General features: G+C 31.7%; 1 protein-coding gene across 1 annotated transcript in view; it reads left to right on the top strand.

Moving 5' to 3' along the window:
• The window catches only part of afg2a (AFG2 AAA ATPase homolog A), a 206,153-nt gene that overhangs the window by 56,513 nt on the left and 127,963 nt on the right, over positions 1–21,677 (top strand). Inside the window, exons 13-15 of the mRNA XM_061891613.1 lie at positions 8,435–8,488; positions 8,640–8,719; positions 14,243–14,369. Coding sequence (XP_061747597.1) covers positions 8,435–8,488; positions 8,640–8,719; positions 14,243–14,369 — 261 coding nt within the window. The remainder of the gene's footprint in view (positions 1–8,434; positions 8,489–8,639; positions 8,720–14,242; positions 14,370–21,677) is intronic.

Below are 21,677 nucleotides of genomic sequence, written 5' to 3'. Positions count from 1 at the left end.
ATACTTAGGTCTACTACACTACTGTATTTATTGTTGTCATCATGGTGGTACTTAATGAATACTTAGGTCTACTACACTACTGTATTTAATGTTGTTATTATGGTGGTACTTAATGACTACTTAGGTCTACTACACTACTGTATTTAATGTTGTCATGATGGTGGTACTTAATGAATACTTAGGTCTACTACACTACTGTATTTAATGTTGTCATGATGGTGGTACTTGATGAATACTTAGGTCTACTACACTACTGTATTTAATGTCATTATGGTGGTACTTAATGAATACTTAGGTCTACTACACTACTGTATTTAATGTTGTTATTATGGTGGTACTTAATGAATACTTGGGTCTACTACACTACTGTATTTAATGTTGTCATTATGGTGGTACTTAATGAATACTTAGGTCTACTACACTACTGTATTTAATGTTGTCATTATGGTGGTACTTGATGAATACTTAGGTCTACTACACTACTGTATTTAATGTTGTCATGATGGTGGTACTTAATGAATACTTAGGTCTACTACACTACTGTATTTAATGTTGTCATGATGGTGGTTACTTAATGAATACTTAGGTCTACTACAGTACTGTATTTAATGTTGTCATTATGGTGGTACTTAATGAATACTTAGGTCTACAACACTACTGTATTTAATGTCATTATGGTGGTACTTAATGAATACTTAGGTCTACTACACTACTGTATTTAATGTCATTATGGTGGTACTTAATGCATACTTAGGTCTACTACACTACTGTATTTAATGTTGTCATTATGGTGGTACTTAATGAATACTTAGGTCTACTACACTACTGTATTTAATGTCATTATGGTGGTACTTAATGAATACTTAGGTCTACTACACTACTGTATTTAATGTTGTCATTATGGTGGTACTTAATGAATACTTAGGTGTACTACACTACTGTATTTAATGTTGTCATTATGGTGGTACTTAATGAATACTTAGGTCTACTACACTACTGTATTTAATGTTGTCATTATGGTGGTACTTGATGAATACTTAGGTCTACTACACTACTGTATTTAATGTTGTCATTATGGTGGTACTTAATGAATACTTAGGTCTACTACACTAGTGTATTTAATGTTGTCATGATGGTGGTACTTAATGAATACTTAGGTCTACTACACTACTGTATTTAATGTTGTCATGATGGTGGTACTTAATGAATACTTAGGTCTACTACACTACTGTATTTAATGTTGTCATTATGGTGGTACTTAATGAATACTTAGGTCTACTACACTACTGTATTTAATGTCATTATGGTGGTACTTAATGAATACTTAGGTCTACTACACTACTGTATTTAATGTTGTTATTATGGTGGTACTTAATGAATACTTAGGTCTACTACACTACTGTATTTAATGTTGTCATGATGGTGGTACTTAATGAATACTTAGGTCTACTACACTACTGTATTTAATGTTGTCATGATGGTGGTACTTAATGAATACTTAGGTGTACTACACTACTGTATTTAATGTTGTCATGATGGTGGTTACTTAATGAATACTTAGGTCTACTACAGTACTGTATTTAATGTTGTCATTATGGTGGTACTTAATGAATACTTAGGTCTACAACACTACTGTATTTAATGTCATTATGGTGGTACTTAATGAATACTTAGGTCTACTACACTACTGTATTTAATGTCATTATGGTGGTACTTAATGCATACTTAGGTCTACTACACTACTGTATTTAATGTTGTCATTATGGTGGTACTTAATGAATACTTAGGTCTACTACACTACTGTATTTAATGTCATTATGGTGGTACTTAATGAATACTTAGGTCTACTACACTACTGTATTTAATGTTGTCATTATGGTGGTACTTAATGAATACTTAGGTGTACTACACTACTGTATTTAATGTTGTCATTATGGTGGTACTTAATGAATACTTAGGTCTACTACACTACTGTATTTAATGTTGTCATTATGGTGGTACTTGATGAATACTTAGGTCTACTACACTACTGTATTTAATGTTGTCATTATGGTGGTACTTAATGAATACTTAGGTCTACTACACTAGTGTATTTAATGTTGTCATGATGGTGGTACTTAATGAATACTTAGGTCTACTACACTACTGTATTTAATGTTGTCATGATGGTGGTACTTAATGAATACTTAGGTGTACTACACTACTGTATTTAATGTTGTCATGATGGTGGTACTTAATGAATACTTAGGTCTACTACACTACTGTATTTAATGTTGTCATGATGGTGGTACTTAATGAATACTCAGGTCTACTACACTACTGTATTTAATGTTGTCATCATGGTGGTACTTAATGAATACTTAGGTCTACTACACTACTGTATTTAATGTTGTCATTATGGTGGTACTTAATGAATACTGAGGTCTACTACACTACTGTATTTAATGTCATTATGGTGGTACTTAATGCATACTTAGGTCTACTACACTACTGTATTTAATGTTGTCATTATGGTGGTACTTAATGAATACTTAGGTCTACTACACTACTGTATTTAATGTCATTATGGTGGTACTTAATGAATACTTAGGTCTACTACACTACTGTATTTAATGTTGTCATTATGGTGGTACTTAATGAATACTTAGGTGTACTACACTACTGTATTTAATGTTGTCATTATGGTGGTACTTAATGAATACTTAGGTCTACTACACTACTGTATTTAATGTTGTCATTATGGTGGTACTTGATGAATACTTAGGTCTACTACACTACTGTATTTAATGTTGTCATTATGGTGGTACTTAATGAATACTTAGGTCTACTACACTAGTGTATTTAATGTTGTCATGATGGTGGTACTTAATGAATACTTAGGTCTACTACACTACTGTATTTAATGTTGTCATGATGGTGGTACTTAATGAATACTTAGGTGTACTACACTACTGTATTTAATGTTGTCATGATGGTGGTACTTAATGAATACTTAGGTCTACTACACTACTGTATTTAATGTTGTCATGATGGTGGTACTTAATGAATACTCAGGTCTACTACACTACTGTATTTAATGTTGTCATCATGGTGGTACTTAATGAATACTTAGGTCTACTACACTACTGTATTTAATGTTGTCATTATGGTGGTACTTAATGAATACTGAGGTCTACTACACTACTGTATTTAATGTTGTCATTATGGTGGTACTTAATGAATACTTAGGTCTACTACACTACTGTATTTAATGTTGTCATTATGGTGGTACTTAATGACTACTTAGGTCTACTACACTACTGTATTTAATGTTGTCATGATGGTGGTACTTAATGAATACTTAGGTCTACTACACTACTCTATTTAATGTTGTCATGGTGGTACTTAATGAATACTTAGGTCTACTACACTACTGTATTTAATGTTGTCATGATGATGGTACTTAATGAATACTTAGGTCTACTACACTACTGTATTTATTGTTGTCATCATGGTGGTACTTAATGAATACTTAGGTCTACTACACTACTGTATTTAATGTTGTTATTATGGTGGTACTTAATGACTACTTAGGTCTACTACACTACTGTATTTAATGTTGTCATGATGGTGGTACTTAATGAATACTTAGGTCTACTACACTACTGTATTTAATGTTGTCATGATGGTGGTACTTGATGAATACTTAGGTCTACTACACTACTGTATTTAATGTCATTATGGTGGTACTTAATGAATACTTAGGTCTACTACACTACTGTATTTAATGTTGTTATTATGGTGGTACTTAATGAATACTTGGGTCTACTACACTACTGTATTTAATGTTGTCATTATGGTGGTACTTAATGAATACTTAGGTCTACTACACTACTGTATTTAATGTTGTCATTATGGTGGTACTTGATGAATACTTAGGTCTACTACACTACTGTATTTAATGTTGTCATGATGGTGGTACTTAATGAATACTTAGGTCTACTACACTACTGTATTTAATGTTGTCATGATGGTGGTTACTTAATGAATACTTAGGTCTACTACAGTACTGTATTTAATGTTGTCATTATGGTGGTACTTAATGAATACTTAGGTCTACAACACTACTGTATTTAATGTCATTATGGTGGTACTTAATGAATACTTAGGTCTACTACACTACTGTATTTAATGTCATTATGGTGGTACTTAATGCATACTTAGGTCTACTACACTACTGTATTTAATGTTGTCATTATGGTGGTACTTAATGAATACTTAAGTCTACTACACTACTGTATTTAATGTCATTATGGTGGTACTTAATGAATACTTAGGTCTACTACACTACTGTATTTAATGTTGTCATTATGGTGGTACTTAATGAATACTTAGGTGTACTACACTACTGTATTTAATGTTGTCATTATGGTGGTACTTAATGAATACTTAGGTCTACTACACTACTGTATTTAATGTTGTCATTATGGTGGTACTTGATGAATACTTAGGTCTACTACACTACTGTATTTAATGTTGTCATTATGGTGGTACTTAATGAATACTTAGGTCTACTACACTAGTGTATTTAATGTTGTCATGATGGTGGTACTTAATGAATACTTAGGTCTACTACACTACTGTATTTAATGTTGTCATGATGGTGGTACTTAATGAATACTTAGGTCTACTACACTACTGTATTTAATGTTGTCATTATGGTGGTACTTAATGAATACTTAGGTCTACTACACTACTGTATTTAATGTCATTATGGTGGTACTTAATGAATACTTAGGTCTACTACACTACTGTATTTAATGTTGTTATTATGGTGGTACTTAATGAATACTTAGGTCTACTACACTACTGTATTTAATGTTGTCATGATGGTGGTACTTAATGAATACTTAGGTCTACTACACTACTGTATTTAATGTTGTCATGATGGTGGTACTTAATGAATACTTAGGTCTACTACACTAATTTTGGCAGTATTATTAAAAAAAAAGTTGTAATTTTACTCAACGCAAGTCAAAATTTTACAAGAAAAACTGAACATTTGTGCAATATTATGATAAAAGTTAGAATTTTATTCAATAACAGTTTTAATTTGACAAAAAAAGGTTAAAATTTGGGCAATTTTATGAAAAGAGTCGTCATTTTACTGGACAAAAGTTACAATTTTATAAGAAAACTTTAAAATGTTGGCCATGTTATAATAATAATGGGAATTTTACTTGGCAAAATCATGACAATTTTACTCAAAAAATGTCACTATTTTACAAGAACAACCAAAAAATGGCACTATTGTGATAAAAGTCAGAATTTTATATGACAAATGTCTCCATTTTACATAAGAAAGTAATAATTTTATGAGAAAATATTGCAATATTACAGGAACAGAAAGAATATAATAAAATGTTCCCAATTTTATAAGAAAAAGACTGATTGTAGTTAATTATTTTATTTTATTTTTTTATTTATTTACTTCAAGTTATTACAGTACGTCTCTATATACATATTTATTTATTTCGTAAATTAGTTTTGTCCAAATGGGGCACATTTCACTTTCTTACACACACTTGTTATTTCATATGTTGACCAGAGGGGGAGCACTTTTTAAAAGCGGCACACAGTCCATGTGAAAAATCCCTTTTTTGGGACCACCCTCATTTTGATGGATATCACCACAAATGAGACATTGTCTATTAGATGCAATGTTATTGGGACCATCATTTATTTGTTCACACCTCCTCATATGGAAGGTACTTTTCCTTCTTCATGTCTCAAGAAGGGTAGAAGTACAAAAACACACACACTTGTGTCCCAAAGATGACGAATTAAAAGCCAAGGAAAGAAAAAATGTTTTTTTAGGTGTGAACATACAAAACTAGCATAAAATGTACAGTATGTATGCTGACAATTATTGTGCTGATGTCTACTAAAACACGCTTTTGTTACATACAGTCCTGGTCAAAAGTTTACGTACACTTAAAGAAGATGATGTCATGGCTGTCTGGACTTTCCAATCATTTCTACAACTCTTATTTTGTTGTGATGTAGTGATTGGAGCACATATTTGCTGCTCATAAAAAACATTCATGAAGTTTGTTTCTTTTATGAATTTATTATGGCTGTACTGAAAATGTGAGGGTCAAAAGTATACATACAGCAATGTTCATATTTGCAAATTTACCTGCAATAAGGTGCTTTTGGTCGCCATCCACAAGCTTCTGCTTACTAAATTGCAGCAGTTCAGTCTAAATGTGTTGCTTTTCTGACATGGACTTGTTTCTTCAGCATTGTCCACACCTTTAAGGCAGGACTATAATATTAAATGGATTGTTTTTGCTGTATAATCTTCCATGTGGGAATATGTGGACAATAACACAATGATAACGATAGTAATAATAATAATTATGAATATTTAGTTGTTGGTGTAGAATATTCCATGTGGGAGTGGTTGGACATTCACACAATAATAATAATGATAGTAATAATAACAATAACAATAATAAATATATTGTGTTTTGGTGTAGAATCTTCCATGTGGGAATGCTTGGACATTCACACAATAACAATAATTAAAAGGAATAGATTGTTTTTGGTGTAGAATCTTTTATGTGGAAATATTCGAACAATCACACAATAATAATAATAATAATAATAATTATTATTATTATGCATGTATTGTTTTTTGGTGTGGAGTATTCCACGTGGGAGTGGTTGGACATTCACACAATAATAGTAATGATAGTAATAATAACAATAACAATAATAAATATATTGTGTTTTGGTGTAGAATCTTCCACGTGGGAATGCTTGGACATTCACACAGTAACAATAACAATAATTAAAGAACAATAATAATTCAAATGAATAGATTGTTTTTTGGTGTAGAATCTTTTATGTGGGAATTGTTGAACAATCACACAATCAATAATAATAATAATAATAATGATAATAATAATAATTATTATGAATATATTGTTTTTGGTGTAGAATCTTCCATGTGGGAATGCTTAGACATTCACACAATAATAATAACAATAATCATAATAACAAATAGATTGTTTTTGGTGTAGAGTCTTCCATGTGGGAATGCTTGGACATTCACACATTAATAATAATATTACTACTACTACTACTACTAATAATAACAATAACAATATTAATAACAATTACAAATTATTTAGAAATATATTGTTTTTTGGTGTATAATATTCCATGTGGGAATGCATGGACATTCACACATTAATAATAATAATAATAATAGTAATAGCAATAACAATAAAAACATATACATATATATTGTTTTTTGGTGTATAATATTCCATGTGGAAATGCATGGACATTCACACAGTAATAATGATAATAACAATAACAACATATATATATATATATATATATATATATATATATATATATATATATATATATATATATATATATATATATATATATATATATATATATATACACATATATATACACATATAGTTTTTTGGTGTATAATATTCCATGTGGGAATGCATGGACATTCACACAGTAATAATGATAATATCAATAACAACATATATATATATATATATATATATATATATATATATATATATATATATATATATATATATATATATACATATATATATATATATATATATATATATATATATATATATATATATATATATATATATATATTTTATTATATTCCATCTGGGAATGCATGGACATTCACACAGTAATAATAATAATTAAAAAAATAAAATAATAATGAATATTATGTTTTTTGTGTAGAATCTTCCATGTGAGAATATTTGGACCATCACACAGTAATAATAATAATAATGATAATAATATTGATAATAATGGTAATATTAATGATAATAATAATGATGAATACATTGTGTTTTGTGTATAATCTTGCATGTCGGAATGCTTGGACATTCACACAATAATAATAATAAAAATAATAACAATCATAATAATAAATAGATTGTTTTTGGTGTAGAATCTTCCATGTGGGAATGTTTGGACATTCACACAATATTAATAATATTAATACATATAATAATAATAATAATATTAAATATATTATGTTTTGGTGTAGAGTCTTCCATGTGGGAATGTTTGGACATTCCCACTATATTAGTAATATTAATACATATAATAATAATAATAATAAATATATTATGTTTTGGTGTAGAATCTTCCATGTGGGAATGTTTGGACATTCACACAATTATATTCCACTTAAATAATTGTCATCTTTTTGTGATCGGTGTTAATCTTCATCAGCCAATCTTTCACTGTGTGGAGCAAATAGTCCGATACAGGTGGATCTGATCACATGTGATCCCAGGAGCAGGTTTTCCCAGACATGAACGCACAGCTCCTCTTTCCTCTCATGAGAGATCCACCTCACCAAATGTCTTTGAAAACTCCGCAGGGTCCGGAGTTACTCAGCAAGTACGTCGGCGAGTCGGAAAGAGCGGTCCGAGAGGTAAGTCCTCATTTCCTTCCTCCACCCGCTAGACCTTGGAACACCTTGCTTATTGTCAGCGCTGATGTCCGCCAGCGCTCCCGCACTTCCTGTTTGCGCCACCAGGGCTATTTTTAAAGGCCCGCCCCCTCGCCTCCATTGTCGCCCGCAGGTGTTCCGGAAGGCCAGAGCCGTGGCTCCGTCCGTGGTCTTCTTCGATGAGATTGACGCCCTGGCCAGCGAGAGAGGAAGGTACTTGACACGCTCGCCTTCCCAAAACCGTACGGATGCTTTGGTCGCCATGGAGACACAGACCACGCTGTTGTCCTGGGTTTAAAAGGATGTGCCGAGGGGCTTAAAGGAAGTAGGGGAGGGGGGGGGGGGACACAAATACCTCATTGTGTCCTCGCCTGGCAGATGGGGGAGGACGCCAGCTTCCTGGTGCACTCAGGCGGGCCGAGCATGAGGGACGCCGCCGCCGACATTGGTGGTCGGGTATGTGACCCCCGATGTTGAGAGAGACAAAATACATACAACTCATCAGTCTGGAGCCGCAAGAATATAAAAGTGATGTCAGTGTCTATAGTAGCGATATTAGCCTACTATCAAAATGACTTTAAAAGTCTTATATAAGTGTTATAATGAAGGCAACACATGATGTAAGTGTCTATATTAGCCTACTATCAAAATGACTTTAAAAGTCTTATATAAGTGTTATAATGAAGGCAACACATGATGTAAGTGTCTATATTAGCCTACTATCAAAATGACTTTAAAAGTCTTATATAAGTGTTATAATGAAGACAACACATGATGCAAGTGTCTATATTAGCCTACTATCAAAATGACTTTAAAAGTCATATATAAGTGTTATAATGAAGGCAACACATGATGTGTCTATATTAGCCTACTATCAAAATGACTTTAAAAGTCTTATATAAGTGTTATAATGAAGGCAACACATGATGTGTCTATATTAGCCTACTATCAAAATGACTTTAAAAGTCTTATATAAGTGTTATAATGAAGGCAACACATGATGTAAGTGTCTATATTAGCCTACTATCAAAATGACTTTAAAAGTCTTATATAAGTGTTATAATGAAGGCAACACATGATGTAAGTGTCTATATTAGCCTACTATCAAAATGACTTTAAAAGTCTTATATAAGTGTTATAATGAAGGCAACACATGATGTAAGTGTCTATATTAGCCTACTATCAAAATGACTTCAAAAGTCTTATATAAGTGTTATAATGAAGGCAACACATGATGTAAATGTCTATATTAGCCTACTATCAAAATGACTTTAAAAGTCTTATATAAGTGTTATAATGAAGGCAACACATGATGTAAGTGTCTATATTAGCCTACTATCAAAATGACTTTAAAAGTCTTATATAAGTGTTATAATGAAGGCAACACATGATGTGTCTATATTAGCCTACTATCAAAATGACTTTAAAAGTCTTATATAAGTGTTCTAATGAAGGCAACACATGATGTGTCTATATTAGCCTACTATCAAAATGACTTTAAAAGTCTTATATAAGTGTTATAATGAAGACAACACATGATGTAAGTGTCTATATTAGCCTACTATCAAAATGACTTTAAAAGTCTTATATAAGTGTTATAATGAAGGCAACACATGATGTAAGTGTCTATATTAGCCTACTATCAAAATGACTTTAAAAGTCTTATATAAGTGTTATAATGAAGGCAACACATGATGTAAGTGTCTATATTAGCCTACTATCAAAATGACTTTAAAAGTCTTATATAAGTGTTATAATGAAGGCAACACATGATGTAAGTGTCTATATTAGCCTACTATCAAACATTCTTTAAAAGTCTTATATAAGTGTTATAATGAAGACAACACATGATGTAAGTGTCTATATTAGCCTACTATCAAACATTCTTTAAAGTCTTATATAAGTGTTATAATGAAGGCAACACATGATGTAAGTGTCTATATTAGCCTACTATCAAAATGACTTTAAAAGTCTTATATAAGTGTTATAATGAAGACAACACATGATGTAAGTGTCTATATTAGCCTACTATCAAAATTACTTTAAAAGTCTTATATAAGTGTTATAATGAAGGCAACACATGATGTAAGTGTCTATATTAGCCTACTATCAAAATGACTTTAAAAGTCTTATATAAGTGTTATAATGAAGGCAACACATGATGTAAGTGTCCATATTAGCCTACTATCAAACATTCTTTAAAAGTCTTATATAAGTGTTATAATGAAGACAACACATGATGTAAGTGTCTATATTAGCCTACTATCAAACATTCTTTAAAGTCTTATATAAGTGTTATAATGAAGGCAACACATGATGTAAGTGTCTATATTAGCCTACTATCAAAATGACTTCAAAAGTCTTATATAAGTGTTATAATGAAGACAACACATGATGTAAGTGCCTATATTAGCCTACTATCAAAATGACTTTAAAAGTCTTATATAAGTGTTATAATGAAGGCAACACATGATGTAAGTGTCTATATTAGCCTACTATCAAAATGACTTTAAAAGTCTTATATAAGTGTTATAATGAAGGCAACACATGATGTGTCTATATTAGCCTACTATCAAAATGACTTCAAAAGTCTTATATAAGTGTTATAATGAAGGCAACACATGATGTAAGTGTCTATATTAGCCTACTATCAAAATGACTTTAAAAGTCTTATGTAAGTGTTATAATGAAGGCAACACATGATGTAAGTGTCTATATTAGCCTACTATCAAAATGACTTCAAAAGTCTTATATAAGTGTTATAATGAAGGCAACACATGATGTAAGTGTCTATATTAGCCTACTATCAAAATGACTTCAAAAGTCTTATATAAGTGTTATAATGAAGGCAACACATGATGTAAGTGTCTATATTAGCCTACTATCAAAATGACTTTAAAAGTCTTATGTAAGTGTTATAATGAAGGCAACACATGATGTAAGTGTCTATATTAGCCTACTATCAAAATGACTTCAAAAGTCTTATATAAGTGTTATAATGAAGGCAACACATGATGTAAGTGTCTATATTAGCCTACTATCAAAATGACTTCAAAAGTCTTATATAAGTGTTATAATGAAGGCAACACATGATGTAAGTGTCTATATTAGCCTACTATCAAAATGACTTTAAAAGTCTTATATAAGTGTTATAATGAAGGCAACACATGATGTAAGTGTCTATATTAGTTATATTAGCCTACTATCAAAATGACTTTAAAAGTCTTATATAAGTGTTATAATGAAGACAACACATTATTTAAGTGTCTATATTAGCCTATTATCAAAATGACTTTAAAAGTCTTACATAAGTGTTATAATGAAGACAACACATGATGTAAGTGTCTATATTAGTTATATTAGCCTACTATCAAAATGACTTCAAAAGTCTTATGTAAGTGTTATAATGAAGGCAACACAGGATGTGTCTATATATATATATATATATATATATATATATATATATATATATATGTGTGTGTATTCCAAATAAAATAACTCAAAATACACTTAAATTAATAACCAGGTTTAGTTAGTTAGCTAATTAAAAACATAATAATACTGAAAATTAAAACAATAACAAATATTTTTGACACACATTTATTCATTTTCTCTAACATGGTAATAAAACAAGAGTAAAAATGTAAGAAAATAAAGAAATCGGTGTGTAATGAAAAAAAGCTGAAATATTCTAACTAATTATTAGTAATAATATACTTATGCACTTTTATTAAAATATTGACACAATATCTGCTTTAAGCATTTTTTTAAAAGATAAAAAAATATCGCATATTTTGACTTGGGGTTGTACGGTATAGCGGTATCAGTATAGTACTGCGATACAAATGAATCATTTTTGGTACTATACTGCCTCTGAAAAGTACCAGTCCCTTCCTACACCTCTGTCGTTATCACGTCACGTCACTGCTGGTTTTACGAGCATGTTCGGCAGCGCACACACACCGAGTTCTTACAAGCAGACACAGTGTGTAGACAGAAAAGGGAGAACGGACGCATTTTGGCCTAAAAAGTAAAGAGAAAGGTGAAGTTATGACACTGAAACACCCTCAGGAAGAGCTGCTGTAATTCATGGTTAGCGGCTAACGTCCATCCACAGTGTTTTAACTACGTCTAAATGACTAATCCTGGTCTCCATGGCGACAAATAAAGTAATTTTCTTACAAGTAGCATTATCACTGCAGGATGAGGAATAACTAAACAAATAAATTAAGTTTCTTACAAGTAGCATTATCACTGCAGGACGAGGAATAACTAAACAAATGAATTAAGTTTCTTACAAGTAGCATTATCACTGCAGGACGAGGAATAACTAAACAAATAAAGTAAGTTTCTTACAAGTAGCATTATCACTGCAGGACGAGGAATAACTAAACAAATAAATTAAGTTTCTTACAAGTAGCATTATCACTGCAGGACGAGGAATAGCTAAACAAATAAATTAAGTTTCTTACAAGTAGCATTATCACTGCAGGACGAGGAATAACTAAACAAATAAAGTAAGTTTCTTACAAGTAGCATTATCACTGCAGGACGAGGAATAACTAAACAAATAAATTAAGTTTCTTACAAGTAGCATTATCACTGCAGGACGAGGAGTAACTAAACAAATAAAGTAAGTTTCTTACAAGTAGCATTATCACTGCAGGACGAGGAATAGCTAAACAAATAAATGAAGTTTCTTACAAGTAGCATTATCACTGCAGGACGAGGAACAGCTAAACATGCTTCACTACACACCAAAATGTCAACAAACGCCATTGGTGGATCTGCACCTGACATCCACTGTAATGATACTAAGTACAGGAGCGATACTACTATGATTACGCCGATATTTTTTGGCATCACAACATCTTTTAAATGTATATTATGTTTATAAAGTCAGTGGCGTGGCGCAGTGGGAGAGTGGCCGTGCGCAACCCGAGGGTCACTGGTTCAAATCCCACCTAGAACCAACCTCGTCACGTCCGTTGTGTCCTGAGCAAGACACTTCACCCTTGCTCCTGATGGGTGCTGGTTGGCGCCTTGCATGGCAGCTCCCTCCATCAGTGTGTGAATGGGTAAATGTGGAAGTAGTGTCAAAGCGCTTTGAGTACCTTGAAGGTAGAAAAGCGCTATACAAGTACAACCCATTTATCATTTATAAATATGTCCCTGGACACACGAGGACTTTGAATATGACCAATGTATGATCCTGTTAGTACTTGGTATCACATCCATATCTAAATGTGTGGTATCATCCAAAACAGTTTTTTACATTTTAATTTTGCAAAATAAATCAATAAAAATCACAGAAGTTTGCCTCAATTTTACTCAAAGCACGAGTGAAGAATGCATCGCCGACCTAATAAATGAGAACGATCCCACTATCTGCTCACAAATGATACCTGGTGGTTGTTTGAGCACACTGCGGCTACTTCAGGATCGTCCCGCTCCTTCATGCTTCAGTCACACGCAGGATTCTCACAGGCACCGGCCTAAAAGGGTTGAGGCTGTATTTGCTTCCAAAATACATCAACAATGTATTGAGAAAATGCTGTGACTATTTATGTGTGTGAGCTGTTTTATTTTTAATGCATATATGTCAAAATGGGGTATTTTGTGAAGAATTTTGAGGGTAAAAATGAATTGATTCCATTCTGAATAAGGCTGTATCATAATAAAATGTGGAAGCATGAGTGTAGCTCCGCTCTGACGTCGCCCGTCACTCCCCGACAGATCCTCGGTGTCGGGCGGCGTGGGCGACAGGGTGTTGGCACAGCTGCTGACGGAGATGGACGGCATTGAGCAGCTCCGCAACGTCACCGTGTTCGCCGCCACCAACCGGCCGGACATGATAGATAAGGTAAATAAACACACTTGGCTTCCTGGCCTCCTTTTGCTCCGTCATTGATACGAGGGGGGGGGGGGGTGTCATAGGTGATTGATGAGGTCAAAGGTCGCACTCCTCCATCTTTCTTCTTGCACTCTCCCTTCCTGCGCCGACACTTTTCTCAGTGAGGAGGCCGAGTCACAGCCAGAACGTCAGAGAATGTTTCATGCGATGCAAAATAATGATCTATTCTTTTTTGTGTTGATTCCAAATCAGCTTCCAATTTTTAAAAATCTATTTCAAAAAATAAATAATGTATGTATATATATGTACATATATACATATATACGTATATATGTGTATAATTATGTATATATAATACATACATATATGTATATGTACAATATATATGTGTGTGTATATACATAGCAGTATATATACATTTATACATATATATACAAACATACATACACACATATATGTATGTACTGTATATGTGTAAATATATATGTATGTATGTGTATATATATTTGTATATATATGTATGTATATATGTACATATATACATACATATGTATGTGTATATAAGTATATACGTATATATATATATATATATAAATAACTTATGTGTATATATATATATATAACATTATATATACATTTTTACATATATATACATATATTCAAACATACATACACATATATATATACTGTATGTGTATATGCATGCATATATATATGTATGTATATATATATATGTATATATACATATATATGTACATATTTACACATATGTATTTATATATATATATATGCATATATACATATGTATGTATGTATGTATATATATATATATATATATATATATATATACATAACATTATATATAAATTTTTACATATATACATATATTCAAACATACATACACATATATATGTGTATATACATGCATATATACATATATATGTACATATGCACACATATGTATTTATATATATATGCATATATCGGCTGGGGACATCTCTGCGCTGCTGGTCCGCCTACGCTTGGGATGGTTTCCTGCTGGCTCCGCTGTGAACGGGACTCTCGCTGCTGTGTCTTGGATCCTCTTTGGACTGGACTCTCGCGACTGTGTTGTATCCATTGTGGATTGAACTTTCACAGTATCATGTTAGATCCGCTCGACATCCATTGCTTTCCTCCTCTCTAAGGTTCTCATAGTCATCATTGTCACCGACGTCCCACTGGGTCATTATTGTCACCAATGTCCCACTGGGTGTGAGTTTTCCTTGCCCTTATGTGGGCCTACCGAGGATGTCGTGGTGGTTTGTGCAGCCCTTTGAGACACTAGTGATTTAGGGCTATATAAGTAAACATTGATTGATTGATTGATTGATATACGTATATATGTATGTATATATGTATATATATGTATATATATACATATATGTATGTGTATATATACAAACATATATATATATATATATATAAATATATATATATATATATATATATATATATATATATATATATATACATATGTGTGTGTATTTTTTTGTATGTATATATGTATGTGTACATAATATATGTATATGTGTATATAGGACACGGCGTCCTATATACACATATACGGTATTTTAGGCTTCATGTTGTTCCACAGACAGGCATGGGCTACAGGCGGGCCAGGAAAGTACCCGCACTTTTTTACTACGAAGCCACGCTGTTGTAACACGTGGCTTGGCATTGTCTTGCTGAAATAAGCAGGGGCGTCCATGATAACGTTGCTTGGATGACAACATATGTTGCTCCAAAACCTGTATGGACCTTTCAGCATTAATGGTGCCTTCACAGATGTGTAAGTTACCCATGCCTTGGGCACTAATACACCCCCATACCATCACACATGCTGGATTTTACACTTTGCGCCTATAACAATCCGAATTGTTATTTTCCTCTTTGTTCTGGAGGACACCACGTCTACAGTTAGCAAAAACAATTTGAAATGTAGACTCGTCAGATCACAGAACACTTTCCCACATTGCATCAGTCCATCTTAGATGAGCTCGAGCCCAGCGAAGCCAGCAGCGCTTCTGGGTGTTGTTGATAAATGGGTTTGGGTTTGCATAGTAGAGTTTTAACTTACACTTACAGATGTAGGGACCGACTGCAGTTACTGACAGTGGTTTTATGAAGTGTTCTTGAGCCCATGTGGTGATATCCTTTACACACTGATACCGCTTTTTGGTCCTTTTTGGTCCTGTACCGCCTGAGGGATCAAAGGTCATGGGCATTCAGTGTTGGTTTTCAGCCACGTGCAGTGATTTCTCCAGATTCTCTGAACTTTTTGATGCTTTTACGGACCGTAGATGGTGAAATCCCTAAATTCCTTGCAATAGCTGGTTGAGAAATGTTGTTCTTACACAATTTGCTCAGGCATTTGTTGACAAAGTGGTGACCCTCACCCCATCCTTGTTTGTGAATGACTTAGCATTTCATGGAAGCTGCTTTTAGAATAGAATAGAATAGAAATTACTTCATTGATCCCTGGGGGAAATTCAGCAATATTTTATAGCCAATCATGGCACCCACCTGTTCCCAAGTAGCTTGCACACCTGTGGGATGTTCCAAATAAGTGTTTGATGAGCATTCCTCAACTTTCGCTGTCTTTTTTGCCACTTGTGCCCGCTTTTTTGAAACATGTTTCAGGCATCAAATTTCAAATGAGCATTTATTTGCAATATGTGTATATATATATATATATATATATATATATATATGTGTGTGTGTGTGTGCGTGTGTATATATGTACATTTGTGCAATATTTTGATAAAAGTTGGAATTTTACTCAAAAGCAGTCGCAATTTTACAAGAAAAGCGTAAACGTTTGTCAATTTTATGGAAAGAGACGTCATTTTACTCGACAAAAGTCACAATTTTATAAGAAAACTTAAATTTTTTTGCAATGTTATAACAGCAATCAGAATTTTACTCTGCAAAATTATTGTGAATTATTATATTTATATAGCGCTTTTCTCAAGTGACTCAAAGCGCTTTACATAGTGAAACCCAATATCTAAGTTACATTTAAACCTGTGTGGGTGGCACTGGGAGCAGGTGGGTAAAGTGTCTTGCCCAAGGACACAACGGCAGTAACTAGGATGGCACAAGCGGGAATCGAACCTGCAACCCTAATGTTGCTGGCACGGCCACTCTACCAACCGAGCTATGACAAAAATCATCATTTTACACAAAAAAGTCACCATTTTAACACAAAAATTGTCAATATTGTAATACAAGTCCCAATTTTATATGACAAATGTCGACATTTTGCATTAAAAAGTAATACTTTTACATTAAAAATGTCATGATTTTATGAGAAAATATTGCAATGTTACAGAAACAGAAAGAATATGAGAAATTGTTTCCAATTTTATAAGAAAAAAGTCGACACTGTGAGAAAAAGACTGCTTTTAGTTAAGTCATTGTATTTTTTAAATTTACTTATTTATTTCACGTTATTACAGTATATCTCTATGTATAAATATATATATATATATATATATACATATATATATAATATATATGTTTATGTATGTATGTTCTGTATCTGATTATACTCTTTTTGTCAAAACCCTGGCAGAATGACAAAATATTCAATATGGGTCAATAATTCATAACAGTGATTTGAATTCATCATTATTTTTTGGAGCAATTACACTTTTTTTATTTTTAAGTCCCCTCTAAAATTCCTTGAAATCCAAGAGTCCCACTAATAAGTGTTAGAAGTAAGTCATAAATTTGTTTTTGTTTTTTTACTTAGTCACTTTAGTCTCTAGATCAACTTCTGATCTACTTGGCAATTATGTTTTCTAAATATTTTGATGTTGTTTTTTTGCCTTATTGATGAAGTTTTTTTTTTTTTTTTTTTTTATGTCTAAAACACAAAATATGCAATATTCTCCCCCAAAGATTTTTCATATGGCTTTGTTTTGGATTGTAATTAGAGCCTTTAATAAATATTATAATGTAATAATAATTATATGTTTTCTAAATATTTTATGTTGTTTTTTTGCCTTTTTGATGGAGTTCTTTTTTTAAATTTTTTTTATGTCTAAAACACAAAATATGCAATATTTTCCCCCCCAAAAATATTTCATATGGATATGTTTTGGGTTGTAATTAGAGCCATAAATAAATATCATAATATAATAATAATTATATGTTTTCTAAATATTTTTATGTTGTTTTTTTTACCTTTTTGATGAAGTTCTTTTTAAAAAAATTTTTATGTCTAAAACACAATATATGCAATATTCTCCCCCCAAAAATATTATAATATAATAATAATTATATGTTTTCTAAATATTTTAATGTTGTTTTTTGCCTTTTTGATGAAGTTCTTTTTTTAATTTTTTTTATGTCTAAAACACAAAATATGCAATATTCTCCCCCCAAAAATATTTCATATGGATATGTTTTGAGTTGTAATTAGACCCATAAATAAATATTATAATATAATAATAATTATATGTTTTATAAATATTTTTATGTTGTTTTTTTTGCCTTTTTGATGAAGTTCTTTTTTAAAAGTTTTTTTATGTCTAAAACACAAAATATGCAATATTCTCCCCCCAAAAATATTATAATATAATAATAATTATATGTTTTCTAAATATTTTGATGTTGTTTTTTTGCCTTTTTGATGAAGTTCTTTTTTAAAAATTTTTTTTATGTCTAAAACACAAAATATGCAATATGCTCCCCCCAAAAGTATTATAATATAATAATAATGATATGTTTTCTAAATATTTTTATGTTGGTTTTTTTGCCTTTTTGTTGAAGTTCTTTTTTTTTTTATGTCTAAAACACAAAATATGCAATATTCTCCCCCCAAAAATATTATAATATAATAATAATTATATGTTTTCTAAATAGTTTTATGTTGTTTTTTTGCCTTTTTGATGAAGTTCTTTTTAAAAAAATTTTCATGTCTAGAACACAAAATATGCGATATTCTCCCCCCAAAAATATTAGAATATATTTATAATCATATGTTTTCTAAATATTTTTATGTTGTTTTTTTGCCTTTTTGATGAAGTTCTTTTTAAAAAAAATTTTTATGTCTAAAACACAAAATATGCAATATTCTCCCCCCCAAAATGGATATGTTTTGGGTTGTAATTGGAGCCATAAATAAATATTATTATAATATAATAATAATTATATGTTTTCTAAATAGTTTTATGTTGTTTTTTGCCTTTTTGATGAAGTTCTTTTTTTATTTTTTTTTATGTCTAAAACACAAAATATGCAATATTCTCCCCCCAAAAATATTTCATATGGATATGTTTTGGGTTGTAATTAAAGCCATAAATAAATATTATAATATAATAATAATTATATGTTTTCAAAATATTTTCAATTTGTTTTTTTTGCCTTTTTGATGAAGTTCTTTTTTTTAAAGTTTTTTTATGTCTAAAACACAAAATATGCAATATTCTCCCCCCAAAAATATTATAATATAATAATAATTATATGTTTTCTAAATATTTTTATGTTGTTTTTTTGCCTTTTTGATGAAGTTTTTATTTTTTATTTTCTTTATGTCTAAAACACAAAATATGCAATATTCTCCCCCCAAAAAATATTATAATATAATAATAATTATATGTTTTCTAAATATTTTGATGTTGTTTTTTTGCCTTTTTGATGAAGTTCTTTTTAAAAAAAATTTGTATGTCTAAAACACAAAATATGCAATATGCTCCCCCCAAAAATATTTCATATGGATATGTTTTGGGTTGTAATTAGAGCCACAAATAAATATTATAATATAATAATAATTATATGTTTTCAAAATATTTTTATGTTATTTTTTTTGCCTTTTTGATGAAGTTCTTTTTTTAAAGTTTTTTTTATGTCCAAAACACAAAATATGCAATATTCTCCCCCCAAAAATAATATAATATAATAATAATAATCATATGTTTTCTAAATATTTTTATGTTGTTTTTTTTTGCCTTTTTGTTGAAGTTCTTTTTTAAAAAAATGTTTATGTCGAAAACACAAAATATGCAATATTCTCCCCCCCCCCAAATATTATAATATAATAATAATTATGTTTTCAAAATATTTTTATGTTGTTTTTTGCCTTTTCGATGAAGTTCTTTTTAAAAAAATTTTTTATGTCTAAAACACAAAATATGCAATATTCTCCCCCTAAAAATATTTAATATGAATATATTTTGGGTTGTAATTGGAGCCATAAATAAATCAATAATTACTTAGACTATTGATTTTGATTCAGTACTACTTTTTGAAGAAAAAAGTAGTACTAAGACAGCTTTATCTTATTAGAGTCATCATTGCAACTTTGTTTTTTTATATTCCACCTGCGTGCTCTTTTATTCCACTTTTTATTTCTTGTATCTCAACTGCTGAGTAAAGTTGTAGTGCTGCAATGTTGCCTGTAAGCAGCAGAGGGCGCCACAGATGGCTGCTTTTCAACTCCCAACTAGATGGCAGGAAGAAGGATGCAGAACACGTCCTAACAGAACCCCTTTAGAAGTTATGTCAGCTTTGTGGCTCAGAGAAACTTCTCTCAGCAAAGCATTATTTCATTATGAAGACTTTATTGGTAATCCTACCTGGGCGGGGAGGATGTGGATAATTGCAATCACCGCCAGATCCTGCCCGATCCTGCTGATTAGCGGGCGGCTCGGTAAATAAATAAATAGTCCATCATCGGCAAAGTGGAGCTTTTCCTCCCTTTTTGCATTCAGAGCGCACATCTGTTATGGTGTGTGTGTGTGTGTGTGTTTGTGTGTGTGTGTGTGTGTGTGTGTGTCTGTCTGTGTGTGTGTGTCTGTGTGTGTGTGTGTCTCTGTGTGTGTGTGTGTCTCTGTGTGTCTGTGTGTGTGTGTGTCTGTGTGTGTGTGTCTGTGTGTCTCTGTGTGTGTGTGCGTGTGTCTGTGTGTCTCTGTGTGTCTGTGTGTGCGTTTGCGTGTGTGTGTCTGTGTGTCTGTTGTGTGTGTGTGTCTGTGTGTGCGTGCGTGTGTGCTTGTGTGTGTGCGTGTGTCTGTGTGTCTCTGTGTGTGTGTGCGTGTGTGTGTGTCTCTGTGTGTGTGTGTCTGTGTGTGTGTGTTTCTGTGTGTGTGTGTGTCTGTGTGTCTCTGCGTGTGCGTGTGTGTTTGTGTGTGTGTGCATGTGTGTGCGTGTCTCTGTGTGTGTGTGTCTGTGTGTGTGTGTGTGTCTGTGTTTGTGTGTGTGTCTGTGTGTCTCTGTGTGTGTGTGCGGGTGTGTGTGTCTGTGTGTGTCTGTGTGTCTCTATGTGTGTGTGTG

The sequence above is a fragment of the Nerophis ophidion genome, linkage group LG29 (genome assembly GCF_033978795.1).
Source record: "Nerophis ophidion isolate RoL-2023_Sa linkage group LG29, RoL_Noph_v1.0, whole genome shotgun sequence".
In the NCBI taxonomy this organism is placed as follows: Eukaryota; Metazoa; Chordata; class Actinopteri; order Syngnathiformes; family Syngnathidae; genus Nerophis; species Nerophis ophidion.
This window is presented reverse-complemented; position numbering and strand designations above follow the sequence as displayed.